This window comes from Balearica regulorum, chromosome 15 (assembly GCF_011004875.1).
Source record: "Balearica regulorum gibbericeps isolate bBalReg1 chromosome 15, bBalReg1.pri, whole genome shotgun sequence".
Classification (NCBI taxonomy): Eukaryota; Metazoa; Chordata; class Aves; order Gruiformes; family Gruidae; genus Balearica; species Balearica regulorum.
Window position 1 is genome coordinate 2,637,268 of NC_046198.1, and position 25,591 is coordinate 2,662,858.

Sequence of the window (25,591 nt, forward strand, 5' to 3'; positions counted from 1 at the left end):
TAGAAATAGTATCCTGTCTTTGCAAATCATCCACACTCTTCATTTTTTTGCATTATTTTTTTTTTAGACACCAAAAGTTATATTTCACCCTAAGTAGTGGTATGCTTCTAAATACTTCTTGCATCCTGACTTGTCTCTTAAGCCAAGTAATTTGAACAAAGTTAAAAGAAAAAGATGAAACGTAGAGCGGTCAAACTTTAGTCATAATAAATGTTAATTTTAGAGTATACATACATAAATTCTGATGACTTGTTCCTAATGAGTTGTTTTGGGGGTGCATTTGCAGGAATGAATCAGTTTAACCCCATGTCCATAGGGAATGTACAGATGCCACAAGCACCCATGGGACCCCGTGCAGCTTCTCCAATGAACCATCCTGTACAAATGAACAACATGGGCGCTGTTCCTGCGGTTCGTACTTCTTGTTGCCATGATCTTCTCAAAATTGGTTGATTACATTTAGCAGTGTTAACACTCTTCTGAAAAGGCCATGTCATAGAGCAGTACTGCAAATTGTAGGATAATTTCATGGAAACGTACAGAGTCTGTCAGGCTTTTATTGAGGCGTTTGTTTTCAATTTTTATGTGGGTTTTGGTGGTTTTTGTTTTTTTAAAAAAAATAATCTTTAAAGAGGTAGATGCCAGAGATGCAATAATCTCCAACAGTCTGTGGAAGAGCATAGTTCTTTCAGGAACTATGTCTTTCCAGTATATACACCTTCTTTATTCCTCCATGAAAACATGTTTTTATTCTTTAGAAAAACAAAAATATTTTCATTTTCACTGGATTTATCTCTGTTAGCTCAGAGTATGAAACGGAATTTTAACACTCTTAGTAGAGTTTTGACTGTTACCTGTTTAAAAATAAGTTCCTCATGAATACTGTGGAACAAATGCTAAAGTTATATGCATATGGCTGCGTCCATTTGGTTTATTGAAGCCAATTTTCTGTTTGGGTTTTTTTTTTTTGTCCTATCTTTTTGGTTGATTACACCAAGGGTATTTTCCTTTGTCTTGCTACATAATACTAAATGGTAATATCTTTAATTTGGGTGTTAATTTTTAGATGGCAATGTCTCCTTCCCGAATGCCTCAGCCACAGAACATGATGGGAGCTCATTCCAACAACATGATGGGTCAGGCTCCTACCCAGAACCAATTCCTGCCCCAGAATCAGTTTCCAGCATCCACTGGGGCTATGAATGTGAACAATGTAGGCATGGGTCAGTCAACAGCCCAGGCCGGGGTGGCACAGGTAAGATGTATTATCTAATACTTGAGTTATTGACTCTTACTTAATTTATGTGTGCTTGTTTCTTTATATATCCATTGTTTATTGTAGTCACCCCTGACTTTGGGGGATCCTGGGTTACATCTGCCTTCTTCATAAGCTCTTATATGACCTATCTATGCTAACTGGGGAACAATGCCCTGTCATTCCTGGTTTAAATTCTAAAAAAGTGCATGCTGATGAGGTTTTTGGGGGGGAATATCAGAAGTTAGTTTATGGGACATTTATGAGCATATACTTTTGTCTTTGTGTGGACCGTAATAGCTAACTTTAAATCAAGAATTACTATAAAGTGGTCAGGGAAGATATTTTAAAGTTTGTTTTAACCTCTCTACTTCTGAACAGAAAATTGTTTGGGGTTGTTTTTCTAACATTTTTCTGTTACAGTAGTAGTCAATGAAGTAGCAGCTGTGCTTACGATGCCAAAGTATATTTGGCACAGGGAGAGGCTTGATTTTTAACTCTGAGTCCAAGTAATTTAGGTTGGTTGAGACCTCCAGAGTTCTCTAGTCCAGCCCCATGCTCAAATGAGAGGTAACTTAGATCTGGTTACGAAGGGCTCTGTCGAGTCAAGCTTGCAATATGTTCAGGACGGAACATCTACAATTTCTTGGGCCCTGCCTCAGTTGTTTGACCACCTTTGTGGGGACCTTTTTTTTTTTTTTTCCTAATGCACTTAGTTCATTAAAACTGACCATGTATAGGCAATATAGAGGTGTGTTTTGAATTTGAAACCTCCTCTGCAGGAAACTATTGATTGATTTAGATTTCTCAGTAATAGGTACATCTGAGGATAGAGTATTCTTTTTTATCACTAATTATCTGATGCAGTCTTTGGTAAAATATATAGTTTAAAAGTCTATGCCCAGCCAGAATACTTTATTGTTGCTGCTCTGAAAAACAGATCCACAATTTTCTTAAGCATCTGGAGTAGTCTAATTAGATTTAAAAAAACCCAAACAAACTCAACCACTCTTAAGCCTTGCACTGTGCAGTGGGCCAGGCATTAAATGTGTTGAGCTGTCTTCTAAAGCAGGGCTGCTCTAGACTCCTGGCCTAAAATGTGTATTTGTTCGAAACCATTTTGTATGCAGAGTCTGACCTTTGCCCAGCTAATAGCATGGTTTAGAAATTGTCTGCCTGTGAGTTTGTGTTACTCAGAGATCGTGAGGATTCCCTCTCTGTGCCAGTAGAACTAATGTAAGATGACATGTGTGGCACATCGAGGTCTAGGAGTAAGGTGTTTGACTAAGAGCTGATGAAAACTGAGAGAATCAGAGTGTAGTAATTTGCAATAGCAGCATTTATTTGTAGCTCCTCTCATGTTTCGACCTACAATATACTTTTAGAGGACTTTGGTGCTGTGATTTAAAGGAGAAGTGTGATTCCCAGACTTTGGGGAGTTGCGTGTCTGTAAGCCAATCTCTCTCTCTAGCAGGGGCAGGTTCCCAGTGCTGCTCTTCCCAACTCCATGAACATGCTAGGACCCCAGAGTGGGCAGTTACCGTGTCCGCCTGTGACCCAGCCGCCTCTACATCAGACGACACCTCCTGTGTCCACTGCTGCTGGGATGCCACCTATTCAGCACCAAACGCCGACTGGAATGACTCCTCCTCAGCCGGCAGCACCCACTCAGCCATCGACACCGGTCTCATCTTCAGGACAAACACCCACGCCAACGCCGGGTTCTGTTCCAAACGCGACACAGACACAAAGCACACCTACAGGGCAGACTGCAGCACAGGCTCAAGTCACACCACAACCTCAGACCCCAGTTCAACCCCAGTCTGTGCCAACCCCGCAGCCATCTCAGCAGCAACCAACATCTGTGCAGGCGCAGCCACCCGGCACTCCAGTAAGTACCAGCTAGTTGCATTTTTCTTGTGTAGTGGCATTCCACAAGCGTTCTCCCTACATATAGCACCATGTCGTGAATGTATAGAGCCCATAGTTGTCAATAGTAGGTTCTACCTTAGACTAAAGGGTTTAGTATGTAGATGGGTGAAAGTGTGTGTGTGTGTGTGTATTCAGATGTTCTCAGCATTGTTTGAAGGAGGGGGGTGTACTGAATGACTTTGAACTGCTCGAAATAAAAATGGCAGCAGTGTGCAGAAAGATGAGACATAACAGGCCTAATGCTATATTTGGCCTTAATCAGAATCGGTCTTCTTTGATCATGAAATTTGCATAAATTTTTTCTTTTAAGCTTTAGTCAGGATGAATGCACATGTCAAGGAATGTACAGTGTTTTACTGGGCAGGTGTTTTCTCTGCGAAAGAAGCCTTTTTGGGGCAGAATTCTTCCTTGGCTTCTCCTCTGTAAAGCAGAGTTATTAAATGTGTTATATCGAAACTTGGCTACAGTGAGCTCCTGTATCCATGTTCTGCACTGTCTTAGAATATCATCTCATGTCTCTTTTGTGCTGTTCATTTTTAGTAAAGGAAAATATTTCTATATATGCAGTGTCTTTCTTTTGTACTGTTTTTACAACAGCTATCCCAGGCAGCAGCTAGTATTGATAACAGGGTCCCCACCCCTGCCTCAGTTGCTAGTGCTGATACGAATTCCCAGCAACTAGGACCAGATGCACCAATGCTAGAAAGCAAATCAGAAGTTAAAACTGAAGAAACTGAGCCAGAGACTAGTGAGACACAAGTGGAAGCTAAGACTGAGGTAAATGAGATTCTATACAGCTTAACTGAAAGCAGTGATAGATATAAAAGCACTTAATGATGTGTCTGAATTGGTGAGCTAAGGGGCAAGAGGAGGGTAGTTACTGGAAAGTAACTGTCCTGAGGAAAGCCATGGATGGAGAGTGCTTTGACAATCTCAAACTAATATTTTGATGACTCAAGCTTGGGTCATAGATGTAATGGTACATCTTGTTGCATCCTTTCTTAAGGTGGAGGAGGATTTACAAGGATCTTCACAAACAAAAGAAGAAACGGATGGAACGGAACTAAAACAGGAGCCAATGGAAATAGAAGAAAAGAAGCCTGAAATCAAAGTAGAAGCTAAAGAGGAAGAGGAGAGCGGCACTAATGGAACCACTTCGCAATCCACATCGCCATCTCAACCCCGCAAAAAAAGTATGTGCATGAAAAGTTTTTCTTGTGTACTTTGTTTTTACTAGCATTTGTTTTGTACAGTCTCAGTTCCTGCTGGAAGGTCTGTTTTGCACGTGTGTTCCAGCACATGGAGCTCTAAGAGATCAATACTCTGTGTAATTTATTTTTGAAAGTAGGATTCCTTTCATGTTACATGAATCACAGGTGAGAAAAGCATGTCATTGTGGTCTTGATCCCAGCAGTCTTCTCACAGCTTCCAGTTTCTGCCCAGAAGGACCAAAGCTGTTAGGTAGTGATTGCTGGAGAAATTGTACACATAAATCTCTCCCTGTGCACCTTGGCCAGTGCTCTTTCAAGGGAGCTCAGTGTACATAAGAGTTCTCTCAGTAACCCAGAATATCTGTTGCTTTGCTGTTCCGTTGGAGGCTGCACACACCACCTTCATACTGATTTTTAGCCTTCGCTTCTCTGAGAATTAAGTGCTTGAACTCCTTTCCTGAATCTATATTGCTCCAAGGCTGGACTGCTGCACTAGACGTAAACTTTTTTTTAAAGTCCTGTGTAGTTTTCAATGTTGTGTTCGTTTGAAAGCTTTCTCCTCAGAAATAGGTCAGTAGTCTCTTAGGTGAATCTACAGTGTTAGCATAGATTGAGGTGTGACTATCTGTACTGTGTATTTTTCCAAAAGGAAACTTGATGTCATTACAGATCTTGAATGGACATATATAAATGATTGCATGCCTTGGGTTAATAAGAAATAAATGAATAAGATTCTTAAAACTGACAAAATAAATGACTCCACTAGTAGTGCAGGCTTTGTGGGGAGCCTGCAAGATAAGTTTTTGGACTCAAAAATCATAGGGACCTTGGTCTCTTAGCATCTGCTTTTTTGAGATGATGTTTTCTGTGGTTAGTTCTTAGTTTTTGACCGAAGGCAAGCTTTCAATATGCTGCAACTGTCAAAAAAGGAAAAGTGATGATCCATTTCACTACCTTTTTGTTCTTCTCTTGCAAAGGAAACTGCATATAACCACATTAGGAGAACATCATGGGTGTGTGCTTTCCAGAATGTGATCAAGGAATCATAAAGTTTTGAAGTTTATGCAGCTTGAATCTTAATCTCCTGTATATGCTTTGGGTTGCATTTAATTCCTAAACATAATCTTTTTTATAAAACACCATAAACCACCTTTTCCTGAAGATGGTATTTTCAGTTTGCAGCACAGTGAGCCAGCCAAATGAAAGTACGCTGCAGAACTGCCTGGCAGAGCATGTTTCAAACAAAATGTAACACAGCGAGTGGAAGGCTTATTAGCATTTATAAACCAGTTGTATTCCCAGTGGAAAGAATCATTGCTGCTTGTTAGAGGGGGTGCACTTGCAAGTAAATCGAGGCAAGTGGTTTAAAGAGGAAGGTTCTTGCATAATTAGTCCAGGGAAGCTGGGCTGTGTTCTGCTGATTCAGTCTGGTTACTACGTATTTCCAGTACCTCATTTAGTAACACAATTTTATCTTAGAAATATTGTCTATTAAGTAACTGTGTATTATAATACATGTGCAGTGTTGGCGGGTAGAAGAGCATACACAATTATAAATGGTGATATTTTCTCACCAAGTAGTTTGTCCAGATTTAATAGAGCATTTGTATTAAGATGCTGAATAAACCAAGAGGTATTCAAGAGCAAATACTGTGAAGTGTGCTTAAGGGTTATATGATATTTTAAAACTACTTATGAGACTCATCTGGAGTTTTTCATGGGTTACAAAAGTATTGGGAGCTCTCCTTCCTTCCCATGTGGCCGGATTCCTGAGGTGCACCCCACAGTGACCTGGGACGTGGCAGTACCTGCTGCAACTGCTAAGGGGAAGGCTCACGGTTAGAAGTGTATGCTGTAAGATAACTTAGCAAGTTGTAGCCTGATACCTTAATGTTGGAAAAGATTCATCTGGACCCTAAAGAGGTGTTTCTCTGGGTATAAGTGGTTTATGTTGTGGAGTTGGAATCTCATCTATTTGTACCAGACATCCAGGTGTACTGAAGACCATCGGCCTGGCTGTGCTCGCCTGATATTGCTAGGCTCTAACCTGACTTCAGGGATGGCAAATACTGTATGGGCTAGAGAACAGACCGAGATAATACTGCCAAGATACAGGTCTACTCAGTTCATCCACACCTGAATTTTTGTAGTTTAACTTTTTTGGAGAATTGCAGACACCTCTTCAGCAAACTTTTCTTCCTCATTAAGGTTTTGCCTTTGTAAATGAGGGCAACCAAACCCTTCCAAATTCAGGGTTTGATTTGATTTTGCTTTTTTCTGTGAATCTAATGTAAGCAAAAAAGGAAGGGGTTTGTTTCCTTGCCTCTTCTCTTGCAGTCTTCTCAAAAGAAACAGTGAATGCTCATTTGGGTAGCTCCTGTCTCCTTGCTGTAGATGGCTGTCTTACAGTTTGACCTTCAAGATTAGTTTTACCAGTTTCTTCCCTTCTTTATAAGACACAATAATGCAAAACCTGCAAGGCCTTGGTTTGGGGGGTTGGTATTCAGGTGTATTGTCCTTATTGTTTTGAATGTGTCTTCGTCTTCCTTTACGAATTTTTTCCTTAGTAATCATAAGCAGAATTTCCTCTATTTGAAAGAAATACAAATTTTAAAAGGTAAAAAAGGTGGCATTATACTCTTCTCTGGCAAATAACATGTCATCATGATTCAAGCAAAGATCCCATTTTCTTATTACCACCCACACATCCAAGACAAAATGGGATAACTGGATGCCAGTTCCTTACAAAGATCTTGCTACTGGAGGAGAACCGAGAACATTTAATTGTCGAAAAGAGGGAGAGGGTTGTCAAGCAGGTGGCCACAATAGATTATTGAAAGGTGATTTTTGACCTTTAAGTCTCATTAAACAAAATAATTTGGATTATTGGGTTATGAAGTATCTGAGCCAGAGCAAGATGATTCCAGAAGCAATACAGAATACTTTTTCTCATGAATGGAATTTAGTATTTCCTTCTGTTCTTGAGAATTCTGTAATATAATTTAGTAGTTTATGAAATCTTGAGAGTATGTGGTGGGGCTCCTTTCATAGGAAAGTGCCTACATATATAATATCAATAAATATGAAAGAGATTTGCCATTTTCATAGAATCACAGATTGGTTTGGAAGGGACCTCAAAGCCCATCTAGTTCCAACCCCCTGCCATGGGCAGGGACACCCTCCACTAGCCCAGGTAAACGGAGCCCCATCTCCATCTCCCCTCCTTCAGCTTCAGGCCATTCCCCCTTGTCCTGTCACTCCATGCCTTTGTAAACAGTCCCTCTCCAGCTTTTTTTATCAGGTAACAGCTAAATGATCATTAAGTTGAATTTGTTGTTGTAACAACAAATGAAGGCCTACTTGGCTCATCTTGGTTTTACTCTGGCTAGTCTGAGTTCAGTAGTAGCAGCATGAGATCTTGATGTATTGTCGTGGTTTTACCCCAGCCGGCAGCTGAGCACCACGCAGCCGCTCGTTCACTCCCTCCCCATCAGGATGGGGGAGAGAATTGGAAAAGTTAAAGTGAGAAAACTCGTGGGTTGAGATAAAGACAGTTTAATAGGGAAAGCAAAAGCCGTGCGCACAAGCAAAGCAAGACAAGGAATCCATTCCCCACTTCCCATGGGCAGGCAGGTGTTCAGCCATCTCCAGGAAAGCAGGGCTCTGTCACGCGTAACAGTTACTTGGGAAGACAAACGCCATCGCTCCGAACGCTGCTGCCGCCGCCCCCCCCCCCCCCTTCCCCCAAGCTCCTTATAAACTGAGCATGACGTCATATGGTATGGAATATCCCTTTGGTCAGTTTGGGTCATCTGTCCTGTCTGCGTCTCCTGCCAACTCCTTGTGCACCCCCAGCCATCCCGCTGGCAGGGCAGTGCAAGAAGCAGAAAAGGCCTTGGCCCCACGTAAACACTGCTCAACAATAGGTCCATGGAACAAAAACATCTCTATATTCTCAATGCTGTCTCCAGCGCAAATCCAAAACATATCCCCACACTAGCTACTATGAAGAAAATCAACCCTCTCAGCTGAAACCAGGACATGTATCTGTAAGGCAAGCCCTTGCAGAAGCCCTTCTGGCACCTTAGTCCTTTGCCATGATTTAGGTGACTTGGATGGTATCTTGCCTGTTGTGTACATGAGCAGCAATCCTCTCTCCAGGTAGAGGCAGTGCACTCAAACTGTCTTACAGCTTCCCTTTGCAAGTACAGTTTTCCTGGCTAACAATTTCCAAGAGCTGCAGCATCCGCAAATGGCTAAAACATTTGAGAACTTAACGCTTCAGAAATTTTTTGAGTAGTGTCACCTTAATTTCTTGTCTTCCTTTACTTTTTTGTGTATAATTTTGGTGAGTGTAGTTGAGATGAAGAGGCTTCACTTCAGAAATATCACCTAAATGAAAAAGGGGAAAAAAAGAGAACTTTTTAAAAATCACAGATTTTTAACTGGAAGTCCCAAACAGGAATTTATGTCTCGACCAAAATACCATTTGAGTGGCAAAAGCAATCATCAGCCTCGAAGGGGTCACTGTAACCCTGTTACTTTAAGTACTTTCAACAGAACTCCTAATTGCTCCCTTTTATTGGTATTGTTCTTGTTTCAGCCAGGTAGATAAATATTAGATGCCATCCTACTCTTCCTAGTTGTCTTTTTTTTCCTCAATAATAGGCATTCCTCCCTATTTAAAGATTCTGTTCCTAAGGAAATAAATGTAATTACACTGCTGAGATGTTCAAAGAGCTCTCCAAGTTATCATTATTTTTCAGAAAATGCGTTGCCTTTCTTGTCCTTGTCATCCACTATTGAAAGAAACATGGCTGTTGCCATGCCACTGTTGCCAAGTGGTTGTAATGATGCATATAAATCTGGAAGTATTAACACTTTCAAAATCAATTAACAGTCCATCAGACCAGGACTGTTTGTACACTATGACCAGAAAATTTCTGTGCCAGCTATCAAGACATCTGGTTGCTCTCTGTAGAGCTGGCTCTTCGGCCCTGTCCACTACTGTGATTTTTGCTAGAAGAGTCTTGGCTTGGAAATAGCAAACAAGGTTAGAAGGGAGGGAGGGGAAAATCTGCTTAGTCTCTTCTCTGAAGAGCTACGGTTCATCCATGTTGAAGCAACTGAATTAATTTGATTCTGGATAAGTTCTTTTTTATGCTCTAGAATATGTATTGTTAAGGGCTGCAGTTGTTCCTATCTCCTTAGTCTGGAAATAGCACCTACTGTGATTTGAGTAAACATAAAAGCTGTGCGGTAGCCTCTCGATTTTAAGTTTTGCCTCTGATCAGCTATACCGATCAGGAAATCCCTCTTAAGAGTTTTATGTTAACATAGTTCTTTGGTTCTTTTAGGGGAGTCAAGAGGGTAGGAAACATGGAAGGAAATTTTCTAACCTTTCTGACTTGACTTAACAGTTTTCAAACCAGAGGAGCTGCGCCAGGCTCTCATGCCTACCCTTGAAGCTTTGTACCGGCAGGACCCAGAGTCTCTACCTTTTAGACAGCCTGTGGATCCCCAGCTTTTAGGGATTCCGGTGAGTTGGCATGAAAATAATCTTAAATGTTTCTGTGCTTTGTCTTTGTTGATATAAACATTTCATCTTTTCTGTACAACATAGTGTGAACAGTTGACATCTTAAAAAATAAAGGGTTTTGTTTGTGTTTGAAGGACTACTTCGACATTGTGAAGAATCCTATGGATCTTTCAACCATTAAACGTAAATTGGATACTGGGCAGTACCAAGAACCCTGGCAGTATGTGGACGATGTGTGGCTAATGTTTAACAACGCCTGGCTTTACAATCGCAAGACTTCCAGGGTCTATAAGTTTTGCACTAAACTTGCGGAGGTGTTTGAACAAGAAATTGATCCTGTTATGCAATCACTTGGCTACTGTTGTGGGCGCAAGGTAGGTATTCCTGGAATGGAGTTGTATTCTTCTAAAGAGCTTAGCTTGATTAATCAGATAAAACATGAGCTTTGTATACTCTTTTTTAAAAAATTGGAATATTGAATGAAAGGGTTGCTGTAAGTTTGGCTTTATTATAAGCATGCTAAGAGCTAAAAAAGGTAGATAGCATCCTTCTTGCTGCTATTCTATTATTATTGTATTTTTCTCCCTCAGAGAACACGGTTTTTGGTCATAAGCAATATTAAAATGCTTTGCTTGCTTCCCATGTCCATTGCAAGAAAGTAGGTGGTTAGAGAGTCAGCTCTTTAAGCTCATATAGTTGTTAATAGCAGAGCTCTCAAATTACAATTATATTTACAATAGCTTGGAAGTGAGTGTTAAACATAACAATGTATTATGATATCCGTAAGCATCAGGTTTGCCTAATAGGTACTTGATTAACCTAAGATTACATTTTAAAGCTTATTTTCTCACTGTTGTTTTGCAGTATGAGTTTTCTCCACAGACCTTGTGCTGCTACGGCAAGCAGTTGTGTACTATTCCTCGCGATGCTGCCTACTACAGTTACCAGAATAGGTAAGTCCCCAACTTTGGTTTATTTCCCTTATTCAGGAAGTGTGATCCTTTGAGTTCTCTGCATGTATGGAGGAAGAGGATTATTAACTTTTTCTTTCCTTTGTCAACTACATCAGGAAAAAGTTATTTTTATATCTTTGCATGCTGTCCTTTTGCAGGTGACCCTTAAGTTTCCTGCACTTGATAGGCACTGTACTTAAGTGCTTGCCATTAGCTAGGTTGCACCACGCACCACATGGGTGGAAGTGAAGTCATCTGTGTTTTCCACAAAATGAGTAGCAGGGCTTGCTGGAGGGAGAAGGGCAGAACTGCAAAAAGGCACTGAGAAATCACCTTAGCTTGTTGTGGGAGAACTGTCAAAATATGCAGGTTTGTTTTCAAATTAGTGTCAGAATTTTCAAATTAAAGGGTACAGTGACTGATTGCAAGACTTAGTTTCTGTCTTCCTAGTTAGTACTTAATTCTATTTGAATTAGCATTGAAAACTATCCAGACTCCATGAGAAGCTATGAAAACTATAGTTTCTGTTGGTTTTTTTTAATTAATACTAGGATTTGGTGTTTGTATGATTATTAAACAATTGTTATAATATTAATTTTCCATTTAATTCTTAAATCAACAGTGCTATAATAACAAAGCAAACTTAGAACTTGGCTTTTTTGGTTTCTTAGATGGTCCCCCCCCTCAAAAAAAAAAAAAAAAAACCACCAACAAAAAACCAAACAAAATGTAAATGGGCTAAGACAAACTTCCTTTTCCCTCTTTAAAACAAAGTTATGAATTCTTTCCAGAGGCTTGGCAGTGTCTAAGTCTTGCCAGCTTCGAAGTGCACAGCGGGCTCTTGCCTAGCTGAAGTTACAGAACTAATTCAGACAGTCGGTGCTTGCATTTAGTCTCTCGTGGGGCCATCCCTACGTCACCGAGCGTGCTGTAAGATGGTGCAAGACTGTTGTGTACCACCTAGCTGGAGCAGCATGGTGTGGGAGGTGAAAATGTGTCGTCCTGCGTTGTATGTTGGGTCTTAGGTGGCCTTTGTGAGGCAGATAGTATTGACGCGGAGGAATGTAAATTCACGAACTCTCATAAAAGGTTTTATACAGCCGCTGGGAACTCTGAATAAAGTCAGTTTGGAGAGAAATAAAGCAATTAAAATGCATTTAAAGAGATAGTACTTCAGTACTGGAAGTGGGGGAAAAATGCTTAAATACCAACTCTGTGGTGGAATTACAAATACTTTTCATATTAGGTATCCAGGTAGTACTGTATTTGAAAAGAAGAGCATCTTCAAAAATAATTGAAGAAGGGGACGTTTTCTTTCAGTTATAGCTTTCCTATTGAAGTTGGTATTAAATCATTTGAGTCACTCGGTGGAAGGAAGTGTTGGTTGCTAGCAAGATGGACAGGGTTGATGGGGCAGTGGGTTGCTCTGGACTCAGTGATGCAATATTTCAATTTTCTACCTGTTATAAATGTGATAGTCTATTTACATCAGGTTTAGTCTAAGAGTAGTAATAAAAGGGAGGTGGGTTGTCCAAGTGTCAGTAGCAGAACAGAAGTAGGTGTAGATTTCTGTTCATCCAGCTGTATTGCTCTAGAACAGTCAAATTAACTGTTTCCTTTGACAGTGATCTTCAAATCTGAGATTTTTCTTAACCAAGTAGCAAATTAGTGAAAAACAAATTCTGTGATTCCAGCAGATCTTTAATTGGTCAAACATTCTTTTTCTGTTTATGGAACAGACAAAATTGGATGTACTTAAAGTCCAGCGTATTGCATAACTAGATTACTGCTAAGAATATTTAGTCACTATTGAATAAATGAACTCTGGCACTACAGTTCAATGATTAAAAGTTAATTATCCCCATATAGAACTGTTTGGCTTCCATAAATAAGGCAGAAGTTTAGATTAAGCGTTCAGAAAATATACTTAATGTGTGGATATCCAGTTGAGAAAAGTGATTGGTATTTCATCTCGGTATTGGCGTCGTTAGTCGTCTAGAATTTCCTTCGAATGCACTTAACTACAGCTGGAAATTCAACTGTTAATGCAGAGATTGAGCATTTTCTGGACTTTGGTCGTAGTGTTAATCTTTGATAAATGGGAATCAGTCACCTGAACAGTCTGCATTTGAAAAGCTTTTCATTTTTCATGTGTTCAATAAGTACATTCTTTGGATTTTCTATGACTGTTATACCTAGACTATTGATTGCATGCTTTCTATGGGTTATGTTGAACATTTGTAGTGATGCATAAAAGTCAATGAGTTACAAGCAAGTCTCTGTTTCTGAGGGTCCATATTCATAATAAGTTCTAGCTATTGTTTCACCTTGGTCACTTTATGGACAAATGTTTATGATCTTCAGGTGATTCATTTTCACTGTATTTCAATTTTTATTTCCTCATTTTAATATCATGGATTAAGGCTTGACTCTTGCTAGCATTAGGCTTCGGTTCTGCAGCTTGTGAAATCCTCTGCTCCCCTTCGGATCCACTGATCACTGGAGCGTGTGTTTAACCCCGCAAGACTGAGCTTCCCGCGGCCGCAGCGTGAACAGAGGCTGAAATATTGGGGCTGGTGGAGCTAGTTAGATTTCTGCGGTGCCACTTAAAGCCAGTATTGAAGGCAGCCTCATTGCTCAGTTTCATGAGTGCTTTGAAAGCCCATAAATTATTCTGAAAATGGATCAGAATTAACCTTTTCTGGGATTGTTTAAATTTAGCAAAGTATTAATAGGAGCCTTGACCATGGATTTTTCTGGCTACACACTCCTGTGTTTGGGTGGTCCTGTGTTTCTGTCCTTCCCAGTCTGACTCTTAACCTGTTAGTAAGGAAAATAATTAGTGGGGTTTTTTAATTGAGGAAAAACTTACAGAAGTACATCATAGGAAAAAAGGACATGGACAATGTGTGAAAGGATATAAAATTCTGAACTGGTTATGTTTAGGTTTTTTTAAAAAAAATCATTAGATGATCCTCTATCAATTTAGGGGTATGGGGTAAGGGGCAAGTGAAGTCAGCATAAATGAGATGTGCAGTGTCACTATCCGCTCCTGAAATTCTCTCGTAATACTGCTCGGTAATAACCATAATATGTTTATCACTCCCAATGATTACAAATTAATGGAATACTTTTTTTTTTTTTCCCCTCCTGGCCTTGTTGTGTTGCATTACCAGCTCCAAAAGCCCTGGTTTTCCTTGGGAGGGTGATGTGTTTAATCCTAGTTGGGCTGACCCGGGAGAAGTCAAGTCACTTGCAGTTTAACTTGTGGTAGGCTGGCAAGCAGCCCTCTGGGCAGGGAGCACGGCGTTTTAGCTCACGTGGTTGCTATCAAAGTTGCAGCTGCCCTGCTGGTAGGATGATTATGTGGATATGTCAGTATGGGCTATATTAACTAGAATAAAATACACCTTTTTCCTCTGTGTCAGTCCCACAGCAGAGGGAGTATTCAGTGTGCTGCTGCATTTAAGTGGTTCTTGGCTAGCAGAGTAGCTCTTGAAGCCTGAGCCAGCTGGCAGAGGTTGCAGAAGTTTTCAGGCTCTTGTAAATTATGCTGTGGTAACGCGGACCTGGCTCCAGCCTGGGGAGGACGCAGATTGCTCTGCAGAATGGCCTTCCCCGATTGATCGGGCGCTGCTGAAGGACCCGCTCCCACTCGCACTGTATTTCACAAACACGTAGGAAACGTCTAGCGGTGACGTGATGGCTGGTGCGTGTCGCAGGAGGAAATTCTGATCCATACATTTCAGTAAGCGCCTAGAAATGGCTTTTGTTATCTCCAGGAAAGCACAGCCTCAGAGATGTGTCACCTGGGTTACAGTAGTTTAAGTGTATGAGTATGTGTTTGAAGGGGCAAGCTGCCATATTTATTAATCTCCATCCCTTGAGTTGTTGGTTCATTGTGACATTGAGTCTTGTTTGATGCCTTTTTATACTTACCACTCTTACGGTTCTAGTGTTTGAGTACTAAAACTGCGTTTTACTGTGCTGCCATTGCTGCTTATATTCCCTCACTCTTGATCCTTCATAAAGCTCCTTTATTTTGATGATCCTTTGTGGCCTTTCTGCATTTTACAGCTGTGGCCTCTCTTTGTTACCTTTGTTCATGTGTGAATTCATATCCTTTCCAAATTTTTTTTTTTTTTTTTTTTTTAATGACCCTGACAACTTTGGTTCCAGTTCATCTGAAACAGAAAAAAAACCCCACCAAAAAAACCCACCTAAAATCTGTTTAACTTAGACTTGATTTTTTTTTCAAATGCAGATTGTATTTTCATAGAGTTGTATTCCAATTTACTCAGCTTGGTTTGTTAAACTGGAGTATTGCTTTTGCTGAGTATAACTTGGATTTGGCTCTTGGTCTGGTGACCAAAAATTGTACCTAGCCTCATATTCGATTTGTAAAGCTTGATTCCACATCTTTAATGTACCTGATAAATATATTGTATGTATGTACAATATTTAATGTTGTTCACATATATACATATATTGTACTGATATAGATAAATGGCTGGAAACTCTGACCCATAATTGCATTTCTGTTAAATGTTTGTCTAGAGTATGGATTTGGTTTCATTTATATTAAATAATATTGGCTGAGCAATTGGTCACATTGAGTCTTATAGTCAAATAACTTTTTGAATTTAATATTTTTATAGATTTTTTTCAATACCAAGTGTTTCTGCTTTTACAGTTTTTACTGACAATCAGTAAATGCTTTCAACATATTTTCTAATTACTTAAATCCATAATAAATGTGTTCTTAAAGCTTTTTGACAGGCTGGTTTTTTTACCCAAAGGAAACTCGATCAGTCGCAAGCCTGGAATCAAAGAGAATTTTTTCCCAAAGTAATGCAAATCAAATCCAAATTCTTAAAATTTGAAGTCTATACAAACGTAGCGCTTGGTAGCTACTTCACTAATCCTCCCTAAATTTTAAATTTGACGCCCAACAACTTGTTAGTAATGTATAAAATGAGACCGAATGCTAATCTGTGCTTTGCCTTGGCTTTCTGCTCTGTGTTGTCTTGGTGTTTGCGTCTTACCTCTTACGTCTGTGCTGTTTGTTCCCTCCCCTGTTCTCTAATCCTGCCCTCCCCTCTGTTCCTCCTCATTGTCCTCACTTGACCCATCAATCAACCAACAACGCCCCCCCTTTCGTCGTGGTGATCTGCCCTGCTCTGGTTGGTGGCTCCGTGCTTGGGTGGCTGTATGTTGTGCTGGACCAGTTCACCCAAATATGGCCTTCTTGCTGACAGGTATCACTTCTGTGAGAAGTGTTTCACTGAAATCCAGGGGGAGAATGTCACCCTGGGTGATGACCCTTCCCAGCCTCAAACGTAAGTCGCTTCCTTTCTTCTGCATGTCGCCTTTTTAAAGAGGAGGGATGACGTGTCATCCTGATTTGATAGTAAAAACCCGTGGCGGCGTTCGTGGGGAAATGCCTGCTTACTTACTAATAGCAGAGTTTTACAGTAACAGATGATTAACAGTTGTTACTGTGTTGGGTCTACTACTAGTCTGCCCAACGACGTCATTTGTGTCTGGCTGCGCTACTCAAGAGCTGCCCGTAGGCTGGTTGCAGGGAGGGCAGATACTAAATAACGTGGTTAGAGGGTGGGGGGAATGGAAGCTGTGTCAATAAATGTCGCTAATCCATTATCTTTTCAAACGAAAGACTTTGGCTAATCCTGATGTATCACCTTTTGAAGCACAGCTTTTCTTTATGAAACCAATGGCTTGTCTTTGACCTGGCCAGAAAATAGGATACTCTAAGATTTGAGGAATACAAGCTGTTTTGGAAGGTGGCTGATTTACTGACGATAGCTTCCCTTGTTCTTTATGATTTTAAACTTAGGGATATGTTTGAGTATTTCTTATTTTGCTTTTAATTTACACAGAAAGTGAAATGGGACAATATTTTCTGTAGCTTAAAGTAAAATGAACTGAATTGCTTTCTCTGAATAGAAAATAAATACCGATATACTTTCTTCAGACTTGAGGTTTGCTTATTTGCTGCAATTCAGAAAAGCATGATATTGTCTCAGCCTCTGATACAAAGGTACTACTGAGTTTTCATATTAACTCTTTGTCTCTAGAACCATCTCTAAGGATCAATTTGAAAAGAAGAAAAATGATACACTAGATCCAGAGCCGTAAGTACCAGGCTGTTGTGTTTATTAAGATAATCTCATCTCTTCCACTTTTCCTTTAGCCAGCACTTCAGAAATCAGGCAGTGAATAAAGAAGTCTTCCTTCTTCCCCCAGCTCTGCCCAAACAGGCTGCAGAATCTTTCTCTAGAGTTCGTAGCACAACATACGAACTTGATTTTGACCACTGATATCCAAGAGGAAAATGTGAGCCTGTTTTAATGGCAGTTTCTAGTTACGTTTTTTTTTTTTTTAAATTCCTGAGGTGTGTTCTGCGAGGCACCACGCGATTGCCTGAAAATGGCCCTTCGTCGTAGAGAGCCTTTCACGCCGAACCCCAAGTACCTATTGGGGAGCTCAGCAATTTCCTCTTCTGGTTCAGCTAGGCTTCTAAAACATGATTTTTGTCTTCACCTGAGTGCTTAGCCCACAGAAAGAGCCATCTTCCTCCCTTGCGTTCATTACCCTCGGGAAGTTCAGCAAAACCCAACCTGAACGTTTCTTTAGTAGCACTATGCTACTTTTCCTACTGTCCTTACCTAGCTGAAATGAGAATTTCTCTTACTACTACTTTGTTCTGTGGCAGTTTGATACACAAAACATCTCGATTCCTTTTCTCATCTTTGCAAATACTAAATCGAGCTCCTCCCCCAGACCTTTAAAGGCAGACTGCTGAGATAGGCCCCAAAGTGTTTGGCTTCATAACCAATGTTGCAGTCTTGACTGGGAAAACCTCTAATGATTTTCCCATCCAAAAAAGAATTTTGGCATACTATTTTGACCAAAAAAACCCCAAACCTACAGCAGACCCATGCAGGCGAAGACAAGCTAACACATGTTTTCTTGGCACAGGGATTCACGAATGACTAGTTTTTACAGTAAGTTGAGCAACCATTTAGTCAGCTGTGGTTGTTGCAACAATTGAAAATTAAATCTGTGGAGGTATTGTTGAGCAGAATTCCGTGAAGCTGGGAAGACTCAGAACTCTGCTTGGAAAAGGATAGAAAAGATCCAGAAGTTGTGCGAGACAAACCATTTCTCATTTTTAAACTAGTATCTTTTACAATTTATATATATATTTGCACTTGAGATTGATGGCTGTATATCTGAATTCTAAAGCGGTTATTTTTTTAAAATTGACACATAAATCAGGACTGCTGAAGTTGATTCAGTTCTTAGCAGAGGGTTGGAAAGTCCTTCTTTCTTGCTGAATTCTGGAAAATTACTTGCCTAACAACAAAAGTGATTGGCTGCTGTTTTTTCTTCTCAGGTTTGTTGACTGCAAAGAGTGTGGTCGGAAGATGCACCAGATTTGTGTATTACATTATGATATTATTTGGCCTTCAGGGTAAGATGTTTGTTAGGTTTTTTTTTACCCCTTGTATAATAAGACCAATGTAGTTTATATAATGAAGACTTTCTGCCTTTGCTCTTTAATATGTAGTCACTGCCTTTTAAGAACTGAGTACAAAAGGATAAAGCAGTTCTAAATAAAATACATTTTGTTTGGTGTTTGGGGTCTCATTTCAGTATATTCAGATGAAAACGTGCATGAAACCAATTGTTCAGATACTCAGATTTCTGTGGTTTCTTTCTAACTACTAAACAATGGAAGCTGGTTGGAGGTAAGTTTGTATACTACAGAACATAAATGCAGGTGTAACTGCTTGGCAGAATTAAACCAGCTCATAAAGGCTTTAAGTCCCTCAAAAATTGAGAGATACAAGGTGTTCAAATCCAGGGAAAAATATTTTGTACTCTGACATTTAAATTATAGGTTCAAACATTGGGCTTAAGCTAGCCAATAATGGGTTTATGCTAAGTTTTTGGCAATTTTTTTTTCTCAACAGGTTTGTCTGTGATAATTGTCTGAAGAAAACTGGTAGAACACGCAAAGAAAACAAATTCAGTGCTAAAAGTGAGTGATATTTCTATTTTTATCTTCAACTTTCATCTTCTCCCTGCCACCCCTAATAGCTTTTTGATTGAAGCTTTCTACTGTCACGATAGTGTAGAACATTTGCAAAATGGAGGGTAGTGTAGCCCAAGGCTTTAGTAGCTGTCAGAATTTTAATCAACATTGTAAAGAGCTGCTCGTTATGTGTGTGTGGTCAGTCTTAATGCTGCTTGAGGTATTTGGCATCTACGTCCTTATTTTTCTAAGATTTAAAAAACAAAAGAGGGGAAACGTAAGGCTGCGTGCACTTTACTGGCTATATTTAGACGTGTTTCCGTGTAGCATTGAAACTGAAGTAATTTACTGTCACCTCGGTGCCCTTCAAATAACGTGTAGTAACAAGTTGTGCTGCGTTTCAGGTGTACTGTGGTGGTGCCAAGTACTAATGTATTTGAAGAGCTTTTCTTGCTTCTAGAGTGGACTGTAGTGCAAAAACTGTCTGCCAGAATAAGTAACCAGTTGTACTACGTGTCTAGATTTTCTTGGAAATAACCATTGTCATAATCCTCTTGAAATGTGCGCTCGCGAGGGTGCCAAAAGCTGCCAGGTCAAGTTGTCTCCGTCTCCTTAATAAAACCTTACACAGGCGTTCTTTGCATGCACTTAACATTGGAGAACGTTATTTGATAACTTTTACTCCTCCACGTTTGGGGTGGGGGGGAAGAGTAGCGGCTAGCATTGGCAATGCAGCATCAGGAGCATAGAGTAGAAAGTGGGTGTAGAAACCGAGAGGGTGATTCAGACACTTGAATAACTGGAACTTGCAGGTACACTTGATTCCTCCCTTCTTCTTCTTTGGTCCTTGGAAGTTCTGGGCATTACCTTGTCATGCTCCTGAATCTTCCAAATTGTATTAAAAGAGTGGTTTTGCATTAAACGTAACTTCTTGATAACTTTGTGTGTGGTTGATTGCGTAATAAGAGATTCGAAGGGGGGTAATTTGGAGATGATAATGCTGTATGAGACGTATTCGGTTACAGTAATCAAAACGGTCTCTGGAGTAACCTGACGCATGCAAGATGGGATTGTTAAAAAGCTTAAAATTAGTTTCCTTAAAGACAGATTAAAATTGTAAGAGAACATTAATAAAACCATGAAATAAAAATGTAGTTTTAAATAACCATTTTAAATAGATGTCTCTTCTATTATATGCTGCCTTAACAGCATATATCAATGTAAATTGTCTTAAAGAAGTATGTGATTCCTTGGGTGTCTGAAGTTGTCCTGTGACGTTACTTAAGGTTTGAGTAACCATCATTTAGTTTAAGGTAACCATTCTGTTCTTTGGGGATCTGGACTGGGAAGCGATGGTGCTTTTTTTTCCCCTTTCCATTGATCCCCTTTTCCTTCTCCTTTCCCTGCTGTTTGGCTATCTTGTTTTCTTTTTCCCCATGATGATTTGAGTCCTGCTGCCAGCTGTAATCCACTGGTGGGCTCCGCTCTTGAGATCAGTTTTCCACTAGAGCACTGTTAAGGAAACACAAGAATGGGGAAAGAAAGCCTGTTTGTTGTCAAAACCTTGGTCTTACTGACCTAAAAACCAAATGTCGGCAATGAAAGTTTGAAACATGAACACGTTTCCTCTCCTCTCTCTCTCCTTCCCCGTAAAAACCTTTACTTACTGACTGACTTACAGTATTTCTGTGCTCTCTCAAGCATGCTGGCACAACTGCTAATAATCAAGATAACATGTCCCTCAGCAAGTTATTGCTCTCCTGTTGTGGTAATATTCATATTCCTAATGTATATTAAGTAAAATTGGTTATCTTAACCACGTCACAAGTAAGTTGCACAAAGCTGACTGATTGCATGCCAAATATAACCTATAAACCAGTGTACAGCTGGATTATACTGTGAAATTCTTAACTTTGGAAGTATTTTTCTTACTAAGAAAATCTACAAATATTACTTAACCACTAGCTAATGCAGAGACACTCAAAGACAAAAGATATCCTGACAAATAAGTCACCCAAAGTAGTTTCCTGACAAAAAGTCACAGTAAGCCAGAAGTCTGACTTTCTTCCTATCCGCCCAATTCCTCATCCAGTAACAAATGTCTGGCCGCTGCTACTGCAACAAAGCTGCTGTACTCAAGCGACCTGAAAGCCTTCGCTGTTGTTACCAGTTTGGATGCCTTTTTTTGAGTTTGCGCTGCAGTTTTCGTTGAGACCTGAGCTTTTATTGGAAGTATATATGTTAGAAGTGTCCAAGAACCAAAATCCAGTTGCTTTCTAAAAGAATTTGCATGTTCTAATATATCAAAATACACAGCTTGTAGATCCTTTCCTTACGGTGCATGTAATCTTAATGCTGTCTATTTCTTTTATTTTCCTATCCGGTCTTTTTTTGTTTGTTTTTCAAGTCTTAATGCATTGCAGCATAAGGAAGGAAGCAGATATCCTTTGGTTGCTTAGCATTGGAAAGATGATAAAATGAAAACACAAGAAGACAGTAGAGTTAAATAAAATAGCTTTCTAAAAATGTACCAACTCATTAGCTGAAACAGAGCTGTTTCGGGTTTTTTTTCTGTTTGTGTTTGGAGAAATCAACAAAAAGAAGTTATTTCCTCAGAAAGTATTTGTTACTTTTCTTTAAAATTCTTTGAATTTCCTTTAAAATCATCCCCTTCTTTTATATCTGGAAAGCCCAATATATTGTATTGGGCTGGGAAACACTGGGAAAGGCCAGTGCATTGGAATTGGTAAAGGGCATAGTGTATTTTTACTTTAACCTGCCTTTAAATTGAATTATTGGCTCCCAGGTAAATGATATTTAGACTGTGTTGTGCTGTTTATAACCTCAGAATCTCACTGGGACAAGGGGACAGAGTAAAAGATGTCACACAAGGTTGCCGCGTTCAGCAATTTCTATAAACTGATTATAAAATAAAAACTTTTAAGTATATAAATCCCTCAAAGTGAGATCTTCCTCTGAGTGTATGTGGCTTTTTTCCCCAGTATCGGAGCCTAAAATAATTTCTAGCTTAGATATTTCACTGCAGCATTCTGTATGCAAGCTCAGTAGTCAGGAAGAAGAACCAACAGCCTGGTGTCAGCAGCCAAATAACAACTGAAAAACGGCAGCAATGGTGAACTGAAAATTAAATGCATTTTAGTAAAACGAACATCTGTAGATTGCACCATCACCTTGGAAAAGGATAGAGCATAAAATTGAAGTAGATATACTAGTTGGTAAAATAAGCACAGCAGGCATAAAAGAAATAGTCATAAATCTTCAAGTCAAAACAGTATGCCACTGCTGTTTTCTTAATTTAAACTAAAATCTTCATCTTAATTTCTGTAATTTGTTGTGGATTTATTTGAAAACCATCACATCCTGTAAATCCACAAAACCAGCTATCCCCACAAAAGCTAATTGTAAATGTAAAGACTGAGAGAGGGGATCTGGACAATATGTGGACTTGAACTTTTAAAGACCTCTGTCACTGTGCAAGAACTATTTAAGCTTTATGTGCAGATTACTGTAACTGTTCAATCTAAAAGCTCTCTTGAAAAGAAAAAGCAATGAAATCTCCATTGAAGTCAAAAGGCTTTTCATTTCTGTTGATTTGCTTTGCTTTGCTTGAAAAGGTGTGGCATGGAGCCAGATCTATAAAGTGATGTAATCTCTGTCAAACAGCCAGATAGTGGTTTTGTTAGGAGAAAACATTTGCAGTGTTCATAAAATAAGCCTGCAAATGTAAAAATGCTATGTAAAGCTGCCTTTGTTAGTTCACTTACTAAGTAATTTTCCCACTATAGTGGTTTTAGCTTCTACATTAGGGTATGAACACTTAAGGCTTGGGTAAAAACATGGATGGTTTTGCTTTTTGAATTTTGGCTGCATAAATAAAAACATCAGATTTTCATGTGGAGGTGAAACAAAGGGGGAAAAGCCCACTTCTATATAGAGAAGGAAGCTGAAAGAGCTTACAAGCATGGTAACACCCTGAACTTAACAGTGATTTCTTCAGTATTAATGTTTCCGTTGTCATGTTCTCCCCCTTCATTTCTAGGGCTACAGACTACACGTTTAGGAAACCATTTGGAAGACAGAGTAAACAAATTTTTGCGGCGACAGAATCATCCTGAAGCTGGAGAGGTCTTTGTCAGAGTGGTAGCAAGTTCAGATAAGACAGTAGAAGTTAAACCAGGAATGAAGTCCAGGTTAGTTCTATTAATTACAATGCAATTTTTATTTTGCTTTTTTTAATTTATTTTGATGTCTCCCTACATAAATGTTGCAAAACTGTGCCAATTTGCACCTTAATCCCTTTGCACATTTTTGAAACTGACCTATGAGTAAGATTATGAAAGGTAAAAAAAGCAGTATGCAGTGAATGAACTTGGAGGAGGTGACAATTGTATTTTGACTATGTGGGGGGGTAGCAGGGACATCCTGGTTTTGGTTATAACACTGTGACTTCGTATTACAAAATCTTGAGAGAGAGTCTGGTCATGTTTTGGTTAGCATTACAGAATTCATAGTTTAGTGTGGAACAGTTGCTGAGATTCTGTTCCTACTGTTCCTTCATTTTGTTGTGTTTGATAAATACTTTAGCTTTTCGGAAGTTATTTTTAATTTGCTTAATCATAAATTAAAAACTTACAAGGTTTATTCTATGAAGTATTTTGCCTATAATTCATAAAGATAGTGTTTATGTGACATCGCTTCATAGTAATGCATCAGGTTTTCTACTCTGCAACATATTTAAAGGCTTGTGGTTTCTGAGGATGCTCTTGTACTCAATGCTTGCCTGTTCGGTCATATGTTAACTATATGGAAACTCTCTTTCCGTGAGTTTTGTAGTAACAGGACTCCCTGTTGTAACACAGCTCTGATCTGACCCTACGTAACTTCTGCATAGATATTTCTAATGAGTTAAAAATACAGTTGAAAAGAATTTCCTCGTTCTGGTAGGACACTGGTTTAATAATTGGCTTTTTGTTGTTTTGTTGGTTTTTTTTTTTTTCCTGTTTCTGCCTACCACCCTTTCCTTCAGATTTGTGGATTCTGGTGAGATGTCAGAATCTTTCCCTTACCGTACCAAAGCTCTGTTTGCATTTGAGGAGATAGACGGAGTAGATGTGTGCTTCTTTGGCATGCATGTGCAGGAGTATGGCTCGGATTGCCCCCCTCCAAACACAAGGTACTCTCTCATTTCTATACCGGTGGTGCATGCACAGGGAACATCATGCCACATTCACTGAATAAGTACTCTCAAATACAGAAGACTGGGAGATACGTTGCGATTCTGTGGCATAAATAAGACCTACTGTATGACAGGAGGTGACTTTGAAGGGGAAAAGAAATATCACAACAAAAATGTTACCATTTTTTAATTCTCTTATTTAATTTTGCCTCTTGATGTATATTCTTGCTGTCTAAAAAACGCTACCCATCTTTTGCTTTTGAGAAGTGTTTATACCATGTTAAGATGCTTAAATACGCATTAAAATAAGGTCATCATTAATTTTTCTTTGTTCAGTATGGCTGTATCTGTGTCTAGCATAAAGTCGGTTCTCAGTAGACAAAACAGGCGTTCAGCCATACATGATTCTCTATCATTCTTCTTTCATTACTATAGGCGGGTGTACATATCGTATCTAGATAGTATTCATTTCTTCCGCCCCCGTTGTCTCCGAACTGCAGTTTATCATGAAATCCTCATTGGATATTTGGAGTACGTGAAGAAACTTGGGTAAGTGAGATCTTTGTAAAGAAAGAAAGCTTTTTTTTCTTAAGATTTTGTTGTTTATTTTTTATCCAGTATACCAAGTAGCTTTTCACTTGGGATAGTCTCTCTTTCCTGCTGCCCTCTCTGAGATACGTGGAACACAAACCTCTTCTGCAGTGGAGAGAGAAATTTGGATTTTATCACTAAGGGGGTTTTTCTGTCGTTAAGATTCTTAAATTGACAGTGTATCATTCTCTTTATGAGAGGTTCATTTGATGTTTAAGCTTCATTATTGTATCCCGGACCTTTTCTCATCTCTTGTATAAATAGAGGTTATTGCCTCAGCATCTCTGTTACAAAGAAAAAAAGAAAAACAGAGGTCCGAATTTATATCTCAGTTTGTCTGAGTTAATTTTAAGAAGGTAGTCGAAATGGTTAAGTTTTTTTTTCTTGTGTGTTTAACGCAGGTATGTGACAGGACACATCTGGGCCTGTCCCCCAAGTGAAGGAGATGACTATATTTTTCATTGCCATCCACCTGATCAGAAAATACCCAAACCCAAACGTTTGCAGGAATGGTATAAGAAGATGCTGGACAAGGCATTTGCTGAGAGAATAATTCATGACTACAAGGTTTGCTACTGTTTACTTCCTAAATTAATTTTTATGGGCTTTTCATTTGAAGGTAGCTAACAGTCTGTCTTAAGACATGAAACTGTGGTCATGTTGCACAAGGGTTTTTATTGTCAGCTAGTATCTTCATTTTCTTAGATTTTTCTGGAGGTTCTGCCTCTCAGACTTGAAAATTCCTTAGGTTTGGTTTCTGCATGAAGAGAAGCATGCAAGAGCCTGCCTTTCCCGTACTTGTCTTTCACTGCAATCTTCTAGACAAAGGAGTGGGTAGCTCGTTAAGGTTT

At 39.4% G+C, this 25,591-nt stretch overlaps 1 protein-coding gene across 7 annotated transcripts in view; it reads left to right on the forward strand.

Annotated features, from left to right (window-relative positions):
- Positions 1-25,591, forward strand: part of CREBBP (CREB binding lysine acetyltransferase) — a 95,646-nt gene that overhangs the window by 59,696 nt on the left and 10,359 nt on the right. For 2 of the 7 annotated variants that reach the window (XM_075767926.1, XM_075767931.1), the window contains 16 exons: positions 287-411; positions 1,067-1,255; positions 2,727-3,146; positions 3,785-3,964; positions 4,194-4,380; positions 9,819-9,937; positions 10,072-10,311; positions 10,802-10,890; positions 16,149-16,229; positions 16,989-17,045; positions 18,311-18,388; positions 18,891-18,958; positions 23,013-23,163; positions 24,000-24,146; positions 24,585-24,698; positions 25,142-25,307. In XM_075767926.1, coding sequence (XP_075624041.1) covers positions 287-411; positions 1,067-1,255; positions 2,727-3,146; positions 3,785-3,964; positions 4,194-4,380; positions 9,819-9,937; positions 10,072-10,311; positions 10,802-10,890; positions 16,149-16,229; positions 16,989-17,045; positions 18,311-18,388; positions 18,891-18,958; positions 23,013-23,163; positions 24,000-24,146; positions 24,585-24,698; positions 25,142-25,307 — 2,411 coding nt within the window. The remainder of the gene's footprint in view (positions 1-286; positions 412-1,066; positions 1,256-2,726; positions 3,147-3,784; positions 3,965-4,193; positions 4,381-9,818; positions 9,938-10,071; positions 10,312-10,801; positions 10,891-16,148; positions 16,230-16,988; positions 17,046-18,310; positions 18,389-18,890; positions 18,959-23,012; positions 23,164-23,999; positions 24,147-24,584; positions 24,699-25,141; positions 25,308-25,591) is intronic. The other 5 variants (XM_075767927.1, XM_075767928.1, XM_075767930.1 and 2 more) reach the window with 5 other exon arrangements.